Here is a 13303-nt window from a genome sequence, read left to right on the forward strand (position 1 = left end):
GGAACACAAATTCAGAATTGCCCTACAAAGCAACTTAGCAGTGCTGTCAGCCTTGCAAAATTTTACCTTTCACCTAATAATTCCACATGTAGGGCCCAAGTGGAAAGATGCTGTCAGAGATTTATAGACAAAATTGCTTCCCTTTCCACTGATGGTTGACTGAAAAATGCCTAAATCTCCACAGTGGGAGAACAGCAAAACATGGTGCTTCCACACAGTATTGTTTCAGAATTTTTAATAATGTTACACAGTGCTTATCATATAAGTAGTGGCTGAGTGATAAAGAATACAGAATGTTTATTTCTAACTTTGTACAGAACACTATATATATATATATATATATATATATATATTATAATATGCATGACTAGAAAAGTATATCACCTATTAATAGTGATGAGGCAGGATTATGGTGTATTTTTAAAGCATTCTTGTTTTTTAAATGAGTTTATCTTACCTTTGTAATCATGAAAATGTTATTGTAAGAAAGAAATGTGGACTCAGTTAGAAATGTCCTTCAGAACTGCCTGGTCCAATGTCACCATTTCACAAAAGAGGAAATCAGGTGTTCAGGGGCAAATGACTGTCCTCAAAATCTCGTGCCTTAGGATATGAATTGTGATCGTAAGAATCTTCTTGTTCATCATTACAGCATTCAGGGTGTCAGTAGCTTTCAGGTTCTTCTTTGGCACTCTGGACTTGCTCTTTAGCTACAAACTCTATTTTAGGTTGTCCAAGAAGCGCAAGCAAAAGACCTGCTGAGAAGACCATGTGACCTAATGCTAGTCACATGTCTCCTACTGGCCACTGGATTTTGCCTGTTTAGAGGCTTGGTAAGCATAACAGATCAAACTAACATGAACCAGCCATGGTGACGCATGCCTATAGCTGTACCTATTTAGGATGCTGAGGCAGGAGTATCCCTTGAGTTCAGGAGTTCAAAACCAGCCTGGGAAACAGAAAACAAACAAATACAAATACCATTATTATATACTGATACTTCCAAATGGACAAAACATAGAAATAGGTTTTTGTTTTTTTCAGACTAACAAACTATCCCTTTCCCATTAAAGACTAGAGCCTTGGATCGGCCTCCCGATGCTCTCCTATCTCAACCCTCTGTCCCCGAGGGGTGGCTCTTTCTGGGTTCTTTCCTATCGCTTCCTTCAAGTCCTTGGCTCAAGCTCTATTCAGAAATATCTTCCTTTATTTTAGGATACCTGAAAAATAGCTGTTAGAATTTCTTCTTCTGATGTTTCTGATTTAAGTAAAGATCGCTGGCCTGGGTGATGCTCAGAGCACCAATGTGTTCTCACAGACTGGGGGCTACGAGAGCCAGGAAGAGGCACCAAACCAATAATGCTTGTACATGCAGGGCGCTGAGTTTATCAGTGGCACGAGTAGTGTGAACTACATTAAGCTGAGGTTTGGAGTCTTTGTATTGATACAACTGATAAACATTAAGGGAACCTGGACATTTTATTTTTCTGTGCTCTCTTTATCTATGTAGCGTGCAGGATAAGGAAGAGGCCTCTAAGCTTTGGAGTTGGATTCCTATGTATGTACTAGTGTGTGGCCTTGGAAAAAGTTAATTTCTTGACCTATAATTTTGCCCTCTCTAATACTACCTATCTTACTGAGTTGTTTTGAGGATTAAGTAAGACAGAGCACATAAGTCTTGGTAGAGAACCTTATACATTAAAAGTGCTCAATAAATGATTACTTTTACTATTTTGATTGATCACTCAGCCTTTATTTTACCCCAGTTTCAGGACTTATTCTTAGCAGAAATAAATTTAAGTAGCTCAGAATTATTTGGCTAATTCTATTCAGATACGGTGACATGGTTACTATTCTGAGTGCTAGCTAGTGTTGCACCACACTTGGGGAACAGAGTGCCAAGTATAAGGTGATTGAGCTAATTCATTACTTTGGGGTCCCTGGGCAGCAACAGGCCTGTGTGGTCCATTGGGGTTCAGGGTGAGAAGCTGTCTGAACCGCCTCTGTGCATCACTCTTCCTGGAAGAGTTGGTTAAGAGGAACAAAGGCAAGGCAGGGCTGTAGGCCTTGTTTGGATCCCTGACACTGGTGTCTGGTTAGTTTGCTATAATTCTGAAATTTCATAGAACAGTGAACAGTGAGACCCAATTATACCCCTGCATGATAAGAACCTTCCTTGCACTTGAAGAAAATGTATGTGTGCATAGTTGGTGGGGCTTTGGGGCTGTGCTCCATTTTTAGCAACTCTGCCACTGGCCTGTGTCCTACCTGTAACCCAGGAGGGACAACATTTCACTTATGGCCAAGGATAGGAGGAACAGTGCCTGTGGGGGAAGATGACTGAGAGGGGACCCTGTAATGTGCCAAAGAGACACCTGTCTATTCTGTGGCCTATCTACTCTGTTGAGACTACATCTGCTCTGCTGTCCTTCAAAGAGGACACAGGAGGTGGCTTCAGACAACAGGACCCTGCTTTCAAACTGTTGTCCTTTACTGCCTCTAAAGGCCACATACTCTGTGAGGTACTGGAGAGGAAGATGCTATTTTGAATCTTGCAAAGCATAGTAAGATTAATTTGGTGTAGACATGTGTTTTCTTTCTTGTAGGGACTAGTTGGCTAGTTGTTCTCACAAGTGAAACTGGTAATCTAAAGCAAACTGTCCTTTGGCTAGTCTAGCCAAACCTAGATACTTGAACTATGAATACTTGAAACCCAAGAATAGAGCTATAGTTTCCATTTCCGGCTCCACTATTAACCTCTCCTTAATCTCCTTAGATAAGTTTGCGGAATATTTCCTTTCCCTGATAAGCCTCTACAGTGCATAGTTTTTGTTAAATAGCAAAGCAGCTTATGACTAAACCTGGCACATTTAGCCTTATCAGCAAATGTAAGGACCAGAGTGATTGTATTTGTTTAACAATTCATTTTTGCTCTTAGATTGCTTTGGACTGCCCAGCTGAGCTCTGCCGATTGTATACACAATTTCAAGAGCCCTACCTAAAGGATCCTGCTGCTTATCCTAAAATTCAGGTCAAGTAGTATGAAGCTTAAGATTTTTTTCCCTAAAGTTAATTATCTCTGTAATGGCTAGAGGTGATCCTATTCAGGGAATAGCAACGGACATTTTATCTTTGAAGATGTTAATTTTTTCTACTTTTTATTCAGGCTGTGCTGTTAATTTGCTGATGTTGTTTTTCTGTTCAATGCAGATGCTGGCATATATGTTCTATTCTGTTCCTTACTTTGTGATTGCGCTTTATGGCCTAGTGGTTCCCGGATGCTCCTGGATGCCTGACATAACACTGATACATGCTGGAGGTCTAGCTCAGGTACTAACGTGCTATTTTGCGAGTTTACTGATTTAGTGCTCATTGATGGATATATGAAAACTATCTGCTCAGTGTTGTAGAATAGGCAATAGTTATGAGACATACTGTCCTTTGTTTTACAGCTCTTTACAAGATGTTTCTGCATATATATTCTATTTAAACCTCATAATAACTATTTGAAAGATGTACTGTCTAGTTAGAAGCTGAGGTGAAGCTATATTAAATGCTTTGCCCAAGGACATATACCCAGCAAGTGGCACTTGTTTTGTAGGGCTCATTCCCAATCTTTGAGCATCATGTTTTCTGAAAAAGGCTGGCAAGCTGTTATTTTCAAGATGTCTATCTAAATTTAAGGTTTCAAGATTCTGCTATACATCAACTAGGCAAAGTGGTTTAAACAGGTTCTACTCCTGGAAAGCTGGGCCTGTCAGTCATTCCTTCCCCAAGTCCCAGTCTCATGAAGGACAGTGTTAGTGCAGAAATGAAATTATCTAAGCCATTATCACACAAAGAAATTTTTTAAGAGAATAAGTAGCAAAATAAATAAATTTTCTGAACAAAGGATATTCATTTTTATCCTTAACTGAAAAAAAATTTTTAAGCCAAATGAACTCATCCTTTAAAAATATCATTGACTTGCTTTTTCAAGGAGGCTTAAGAAATAGATTCATTCAGAAACAGCAGGTATATACAGTTGAATATATATTCATGGTATACTAACCAGGAGGGCAAAAAGACACTAAATTTAGCGTTGAAAAGCTAACAATATTTATGGGGGCTTCTGGCCTGAGGTAGTTTATTATAAAACTAGAATATTTATTTTAGAAAAGCTGACACAGCATCCAGAAGAAATGATTCTTGTTCTGGGGGATGACTACAACTTACACCCTTCTTTGCAGAACTCAAAATGCCCTAGTCTTCAGACTCTTGTGAGTCTTTATTTCCATATCTTTCTATACCAGTTAGCAGCTGAGCACTTCTAATTTCTTTGGCTGAAACTGCTCTTGAGACTTCCATATTTAATTCTAGACTTAATCGCTTCAGTTAAGATTTCCTGCTAGCAGGTCACATTTACAGTAATATAGGACTCTTCCCTCTAGCTTTTGTGTTGCCATCATCTCTGCAAACAGTTCCAGTTATCAAGCAGTCTGAGTGAGCCCTGAATGTGCACAGCTCTTTCCCCTCCTCTCTTCATCCAGCCCACCTCTCCACTAGATCTAGGTTAGGTGTCCAGGGCAGTTCTCAAACCCGTCCCTTTTACTAGCTCCACTACTGCAGCTCCAGCCTGTTCTTGGTGCTATTTCCTGCTGAACACACCCTGCTCAGCATTTCACTTAGCTGTTTGTAAGCGCAGGCTGTGTGCTCTGCTGCGTGACAAGTATTTAACAGCTACCTCATCTGCTTTTATTTCTTGCTTGTGTGAAGCTCATGGGGGACAGATATTCCCAAGGGCCAGGGCTGGCAACAGCTTAGCTGTCGGGAGGCAGGTAAATGTGGTCTTGGGAGCCTCACAAAAGTGTGGTGAGTGCACAGTATTTGCAGTAGGTTTTTTAAAATAACCATTTGAAGATGAGGAAACTGAAGCTCAGGACAGCTGGAGTTATTTGACCAAAGTGACAAGAATTACTGAATGGCAGAAATCCTGTCTGGATGCAGAGCCCAGTCTCCACCCTTACTTCCCCATCCCTGCAAACAGCTGTGGCATGGAGTCCTAGAGCAGACAGACTTTGGGTACTAAGGAGCTGGCGAAGCTCTGGGGTAAACATGGTGCTACTCAAGTCTGAGCCAGACCTTCTGAGGCTGAGTCTCCTGGGAGCAACAGAAGCTTTAGGTACTGGAGTATTTGGCAGAGCAGGGATGGGGTAAGGTAAGCCTTGGGTTTTCTTGGCTTAGTTCCCCTCCATTATCCACCAGGACGGAGGGGCACAGTCGCCTCTCTTGCCAGACTGTTCAAGCCAACAGTCCTTGTTATTCTGCTTCTGAAGGGGCCCTCCAGCCCAAGGCAGGATGTGAGTGCCCTCTGCTGGAGGCTGGCAAAGGAGGCCCCATGTGGGATCTGGTCTATCTCTGGAGATAAATGGAGAACTAGGCAGGAAAATCCAGACAAAGGCTTAGTCCCTGTGGCCAGGACATGGCCCAGGACTGTAGAAAGGTCATAGCCTGGGGGTAAAGGAATGTTACAGTCTACAGCAGTAACACAACCCCAGACTCTACCTGTTGATGAAGTTCATCTTGCACATGGATACTTGGTATTCCCGTTGGGTGGTTCTGGGAAAAGCAGTGTGGGCAGCATGTAGCAGCAACAGCTTCAGCCAGCCTGCAGGCCTTGAAGGAGTTCTTGGGCTTATCTACCACTAGCTGTTTTGACAAAGTGGCCTGAAGACCCTCTCTTGCTGGTGAGTGCCCAGAGGTTAAGGCTGAACCCAGGTCCTGTAAATGTTAGAGAGATGTTTCTTAACCAAGCAGGTAAAGAGTGGCATAATTCATAAATTAACCATTGATAGCCCCATAGCTCTTGGCTGGGCTTTACTATCTACTTATCCATGGTGTTCAGCTTAAAGAAGAGTTAGATATTGTGTACAAGCTGGTCCTGGTGGCACATCTGTAATCCCAGCACTCTGGGAGGCTGAGGCAGGAGAAGATTTCAAATTGAGCCCAGAACAAGAAATTTAGGAAATCCCTGCTTCAAAATTCAGAAAACAAGCAAGCGAGCAAGTGAGCGAGCTGGTGATGTAGCTCAGGGTTAAGCCCCTGGGTTCAGTCCCCAGTACTGCCCCCAACACTGCAACATAACAATGCATATAGTCAGAATGTTGGAGTTCTTTGATGTTTTGTACTTGGCAAATATTATGAAATAGCCTGTTAGGAGGGTATCTGACACATTCATCAGGAAAGTACTCTTTGGAACCTTATCCACATCCCTTGCTTGCTAAAATTACTATATGTAATTTAGGCATCCATTTATGACCCTACTGACATAATCAAAACCTTTTACTTAAAAGATCTAGTGACCTCCCAAGTTTCTATGCAATTTAGTAAGAAAAAAGATCCTTGAAAAGTCTAGATCAGGATAGCTCAAAGATTAGGAGGAGAACACACTGGGTACTCACAGAATCCTTGATTTCAGACTGTGTAGAAACCTGACAAAACTGCTACCTTCAAAATGAAAAGATCATTGAAAAACTGAAATAAAGCAAAATAAAGCCAGGATACTTTTTAGACCAGAATTCTACTGGGACATATTCATAACCAGCTATCTCTTCATACAGTGTTTACAGCAGGACTCAAGGCAGAAGCCTAACTGGAAAAGTGTTATAGGCTTCTTCAATCCACTTACCAGCATTTTCTATCATCAGCTGAAGTAGTCTGGGACTATGTGCAGATTCAATGGAGGGGAGACGAGACATATTGTTAGGCCTATGATGGCCAAAACTGTAGCGGACATGTGATTTTTTTTCTTGCCATTATCCCTTCAACAATACTATTTACATAACATTTCCATTATATTAGGCATTATGAATAATCTAGAGATGTTTTAACATTTGTGAGAGGATGTGTGCAAATATGCCACTCGATAAAAGGGACTTAAATAGCCATGACTTTTGGCATTGTGGGGAGCGTCCTGGAAACTCCTGATACCAGCAGATGATTGTATCACCTTAAAATGTCACTAAAGGGCTGGTGAGATAGCTCCGTGGGCTAAGCGCCTGCTTAAGCAAGCACAGGGCCTGGGGTTCGATTCCCTGGCACCACATGCCATGCTGGCCCCGCCCCTGGGCGCACTGAGCTAGCCAATGAGACCCGGTGTGCTGGTGCCCGCCCATAATCTCAGCGCCAGAGAGGCGGAAAACAGCTCCGATCACCTGTCTGAGCTGTGTAGTGAGACCCTGTACCAAATATATAAAAAGTCACTAAAAGTGAGTATTATCAGTATGGTCCAGAGTATCTAGAGTGATTCAAACCCCAGCCTGCCACTGATTAGTTCAGTGACCCTGACTACTTTACCTCTCAGATCATCAGTGTCTTCTTATGTAAAGTGAGAACAGTGGTAGCACTGTTCTCATCGTGTTGCTGTGGGCATTCCATGCGGTGACATGTGCAGGGCCAAGAATAGGGCCTGGCATACAGTAGGTAACTCTTGGTTACCCTCATTGTTATTTTATAAGGTTCCCAGCAAGACTTCAGAGGAGAGATTCCTTGTTACTGAGAATGATCAACCTATAGACAGTTTACTTAAGTGATACGTATTATAGATAAACCTAAGTATCAAAGAAAGTGGGTGCAAGCTATGGAGGAACAGAGGGCTCCCAGCTGTATTTGACCCATCAAAGCAGAATCAGTTCCGCTTCAGTCAGGGAACGTGCTGTCCTATCTACTGGTCTCAGCCTCTGCCACTCTTGACCATGCAGGTACCATGAACTTCTTCAAAAAAAGTCGCAGATTGGCTTTGGACAGGCTGGTTGTACAGAGGTGACTTGAATGTAAGTGGATTTCATGTTTTTCCTTCATGGAAACCTTTTAGAAATACCTGAAAGAAAGGCTTAAGAGCGTGGATAATTGAAATAGTAATGCAAATCCACTTCACTAAGTTAGACTTTGAATTTAACATCTTTATCTGGTTATTATCCTTTGATGGCGACACTAACAGTCAAAAGATCAACAAAGATATCTAAAAACAAAGAGCCCCGGTTTTCACCCAAGCAGAATCCAGGCTGTGGACAGGTGTTCTGGCTGTTTTGTGTCCGTACACAAATAGCCCCATGTGCTTGGCACATGCTGTGACAGATATCAACTTACTTAACTCTCATAACTACCTATGTGGCAGGCTTCATTATTATCTGTACTTTACAGATGAGGCAGCCAGACAGTCACATGCCTCATGTGAGACCATCTTGCTGGTTTGTGCTGGGGATGAAACTGATTCTGGCCATCTGCTCCACAGCTAGTGTTCTGAACCACTCACTATACTATGCTGCTCAGAAAACCCTAAGAAAAGAAAGCATAGTTCTGGATTAACAATTATACTATACTGGTCAAACAGCCTGGCAACTGCCCCAATGTTCATGTTACTTTGTGCTTTTAAAGATGTATGTGAACACAGAAAACTCACTTTTTCCTTTTAGAGCCAGGGTTGTGATTTTTAGTCATCCTTTCCAGGTTGTCTCTATGAAATCGGAGATAGACAGCTAATTAAAATGTAATCTTTGGGGCTGGGAAGATAGCTCGGAGGTCTAAATGCCTGCCTGGCAAGCGCAAGGACTGGGGTTTGATCCGAGGTACCATATACCATGCTGGCCCTGCCCTGGGCACATGGAGCTGGCATGCCTGTAATCCCAGCACTGAGGATGCTGAGACAATAGGATCACTATGAGTCCAAGTTGCGTAGTGAGACCCTGTACCATATATATAAATAAAAGATGAAAAAAGGGTGGCATTGTTTAGAAAAAAATTGACAAAAAAATGTAGTCTTTGTTCACCTTCATTGCCCTAATTTCTGTTTCATTCATACATTTTTTTTTTTTTTTTTGGTGGTACCAGGGATTGAACTCAGGACCCTCACTTGTTAGGCAGGTTACTTGTTCCACTGAGCTATCTCCCTGGCCCCCACTCATACATTCGGAGATAGAGAGCTATTAAAAGTTTATCTCTTGTTTACGGTTAAAAATTTTTAATGCAACAGAAGAAAAATGATTAGGGAATCAATTTTACATCATTGTATTTGGAAAACTACTGAGGTTCAGAACTTCTGCAGCCCTGAGTTCACTCTGCCACCTAAGCCCCACCCAACACCCAGGCCCAGCACTTCAGACCACTGTTAGGAGCCCTGTATACTGGTGACATCACTACCCAGGGGTCTCTGCAGTCCTTGTCAGCTTTTTTTTAAGGGAACCATCCTTAGGGGAGACTCAGGTTTTCCTTAAGCTTCCCAAGCCTGGACACCTCACACTATAGGCCTTGGGAGGAACATTTATGTAGGAGGTGTGGCTGCTGTGGACACACCCACTGGGAATGTGCTACAGCAGGGATGTAGACAGCTGGGCTCAGGGTTCTTCTCTCAAACAGACCCTTCTAGTTAGGAATGTTAAAATCTTCACCTTTCCTTTAATAATTCTGAACAGAATGGCTTAATAAAATAGGTATAAAAATACAAAAATTCTTTATCAATCCTTTCTTTGTATTTGGACAGTCACGAGACCACTGTTGTTGAACGTTTATTGAGCTGTAACAATGTGATAGGTGCCACACAAAACATCAGACACAGTACCTGCCCAGTGGGCTTACAATCTAGTCTAAGGACATGAATCCATTTGTAATGTTGCCATGGGTTTGCTGTTTGTGAAAATGAGGTATTAACTGCACGGTTAGTGCAGGTCAGGGGCCTACGGAATCACTGATATTTTGAGGTTTCCCTATGCAGGTAGTAGGCACAACTGCTTGTTATTTATTCTCTCAAAGTATGGTGGACAGTTCTTGAAATCATTTGATTCTGTGAAGTATACAAGTGTCTATAAAGCCACCAAACCCACATTTCTGGAAACCAGGGTTCAAAACTGGCCTGTAGTCCAGAAGAAAAAGTTTAGTTATATATTCAGAAAAAAGTCATCCAAAATAGGCCCTCCAGAAAAACAGTGACAGGAGCCAAGCTCCTATTCAGAGTTCCTAGAATGTCCACAACAGTTCCTCAGGGCAGCCCCCTAAAGTGCCCTTTATTCTGAAGGTCTTTTGTGGTTGCAGCCCCGAGATGTAAACCCATTGGCTGGGTTGTCTGGCATCTGCCCTGGGGAGGTGTGTATGAGAGCAGAGCCCTGAGTATGCACAATTCTCAGTGCAGACAATCCATTTGTTGGTCCTTGGAAACACACCACAATAATCCAAATTCTATCTGCAGAAAATAGCAAAAATGTACCAGAGGTATCCAGAATATACCAGTACTTTGTAAAATTGTAGCCCATTAAAATATCCACTATTGATACAAATTTCATAAACATGCTGCTTATAAAAGCTTGCTCTTTGTCATGGCAAAGTTAAGTGGTAACATCAGTTAATCACTTAGCAGAATCATTCGATTTTACATGGAAGGAAATGGAAGGTAACTTAAATATAGTTAAATTATTCATCCTTGTTACTTCTGTATGTTCTCTAGCTGGCAAGTCTTTTTATCTTTTCACTTTGACCTCGGTGAACTATTAATTTACTACATTCAGGTTCCCAATTTTTTTGTTCATGTATATCTTGAATTTCAACAAACATGAATTGCACATGTAGGGGATGCATTTTGTAATGATACAAGCTTCCTCTGGAACTCCTCTCTCAGAAGCTTTTAATCCTGCTCTGGCTGGCATTAGCTTTCTTAATAAGTTGTTCTCTGTGCTTATGAAAAGTATCAAAAAAGACCAACTGGTACATTCTAATGTGTGTTTTGAACAAGTATACATGTAGAGGGAGGCCCTTTCCTTTCTGTGTTACAAACTTGGATTAAGCTGACAAGTCATACTTCTAAATAAATTACAATCTGATTTGAAAAGGCTGTCTTCCCCTGTATTTGCCATTTTACAAATAGCAATCATATTCCTAACCCCTACCTTGCTTCTAATCTTATAATACAAAACAATCCTTAGTTTTTAAGTTGCATAAAAAACAAATACATGAATAAATAAAAATAGGTAATGAAAGGGTTTTGCTCAGTCACTTGCTCCAAGGAGTAACTGAAGGACTGATAAATGAAGCCGAGTTCCTCAGTGCTTCTCCTTAAATAATGTATTATTTTAAATATATTTTAGATTTAAAAACTCTGTAATTTTTATTGGAAAATAATTTGTGAGCTACAGCTGAGTTTCTCTGTAGGATCTACAGAATCCAAATAAGGAAAAAAAATTTTTTTCTGTTGAATTGAACAACTAATGTTTGATATGGGGCACTGGGTGGGTTAGAAAACAGAACTGACATAACTACACTAAACAAAGTATACTTTATTTGGACAGATCAAGACTGGCCTTAGATGTAATGAAAGACAACACATTAAACACTAGGCTGGGGATATAGCTCAGTGACACTGTGCCTGCCTGGCAAGCATGAAGTCCTGAGTTTAATTCTCAGTACTAGGAAAAAAAAAAAAGAAAAAGAAAAAAACTAGGGTTATCTGAAGGTGTTACTCCAGAGAGATTGAGGGCACAGAAAGGGTCTGAAATAGCCATCCAGAACTCACCCTCTGTCCCGCTGGAAATCCATTTCATGCTTATACTCTTCCCCCTCTTTTTTTCCCCCAATAAAACAGGCTCAGTTTTCTCACATTGGTGCTTCTCTCCATGCTAGAACTGCTTATGTCTACAGAGTCCCTGAAGAAGCGAAAATCCTTTTTTTAGCATTAAATGTAGCATATGGAGTTCTTCCTCAACTCTTGGCCTATCGTTGTATCTACAAACCAGAGTTCTTCATAAAAACAAAGTCAAATGAAAAAGTGGAATAAAAATGTTATATCATGTTCTTTCTCTCTAGATTATTGACTTTTGTTATATTGGTACTGATTATTTTCTCCCATTTCACTCCCTTTCAAATACAGATACTTAAGAAAACACAAACTTTTGCTCTGCACTGTACATGTGAGCTGTAATACTGTACTGTGTGGGTAAATTTTGTTTATGGACAGAAAACTTGGGAAACAGCTTGTTTTAAGAAATACATAAAAAAATAAAAAAATAAAGAAATACATCAAAATTGTCTGTGAATAAACCTGACCATGTATCTCAAGATTTTGTTTGTACATATTACATAATTGTGAGTGTGAAAAATTGTAACTTAGTACCTATAACAGCAGAAAACAAAAACTACTCAGAAGTGAATGTGTGCTATACATATAAAAAATTAAAAACAGCAATCACAGGTTGGAGAAATAACTTTTGCATATAAGATTGTATATGCCACATAATCGACCTCAATTTAAAAGGCAGATCAACAGAATATTTTTAACTGTTTGAAAAATGTCTTCCCAAGGGAAGTTTATTATTTACTGTTTTTAAAAAATGCTTTTACAAGTTTTTTGTGTCAACCTAAATAGCTCAAGCAAGATCAATTAACTTTATCATTACCCACAACAGACTTGTTTTGCTGGTGGCTAGAAATGTTTCTATTGTATTTCTGCATATATTTTTAATAAAATTATTTTTGGTCTTTTATGAAAAGATATTATACCACATTTGAAATAGTTTATATATATTTTCATAGGTCTTGGCTTTTTAGTTAAAATCTGTTATACTTTCTAAATCAAAACCTAGTCTCATATTTTAGTGTGATCAACAAAGAGGCCTTTTGTTGAATTAAATATTTCATAACTTTAAAATAAAATATGCACAATTTAAAAATACATTTTAAGGAAAAAGTACTCCATTGGCATCTTTACTACTTTATGAACTTTTCATTTGAAACTGTATGAGTATATATCAGTATTTGCTAAATGACAGAAACAGACCAAAAGCACAGCTCCTTTTTACTGCCCTGCATGTGTGTGGATCAGAGTTTGTGTAGCCTCAGCTGCCATCACCACCATCAGCATCAGCGTCGCAGATTTTCTCTTCATGATCATTAGTTCTTCACCAAAATAAGGAAACCAAAAGGAAATTCGGTACAAATCAACACATAAACTATATGTGAATTTAGGGTTCACTAAGTAAGTATTTTCCTAGATGTGCAGGCAAATTGTGTTGTCATTTGCTCCCAAATAACATAGAACCCCCAGTATTAAGAGGGGTGGGAGGAGATAAAAATGAAAGCCCTTACCTGCACTTGACTCTGTTGTCAACTTGCTGTTAATAAATAGTTTTTGCTTTAATATACGAGTTACATTAATACCTCACAATTACATATATAAAGCCAAGTTACACTAACTTTGTTTACAACCTCAGAGCTTACTCCCAGTACACATTCCAATAAATTTATTCTGTAAAAACAATACATTTTTTTGTTTTTGACTTTTTTT

At 40.0% G+C, this 13303-nt stretch overlaps 1 protein-coding gene across 8 annotated transcripts in view; it reads left to right on the forward strand.

Moving 5' to 3' along the window:
• Tm6sf1 (transmembrane 6 superfamily member 1) overlaps positions 1-13303 on the forward strand; it is a 28154-nt gene that overhangs the window by 14762 nt on the left and 89 nt on the right. For 2 of the 8 annotated variants that reach the window (XM_004623336.2, XM_023710818.1), the window contains exons 7-10: positions 729-833; positions 2939-3031; positions 3211-3330; positions 11606-11814. In XM_004623336.2, coding sequence (XP_004623393.1) covers positions 729-833; positions 2939-3031; positions 3211-3330; positions 11606-11797 — 510 coding nt within the window. In that variant the 3' untranslated portion in view covers positions 11798-11814. Of the gene's footprint in view, positions 1-728; positions 834-2938; positions 3032-3210; positions 3331-7739; positions 7812-11605; positions 11815-11890; position 13303 lie in introns of those variants that run through there. The other 6 variants (XR_002820263.1, XR_002820262.1, XM_023710798.1 and 3 more) reach the window with 6 other exon arrangements.

This window comes from Octodon degus, unplaced genomic scaffold (assembly GCF_000260255.1).
Source record: "Octodon degus isolate 3935 unplaced genomic scaffold, OctDeg1.0 scaffold00002, whole genome shotgun sequence".
Taxonomy (NCBI): Eukaryota; Metazoa; Chordata; class Mammalia; order Rodentia; family Octodontidae; genus Octodon; species Octodon degus.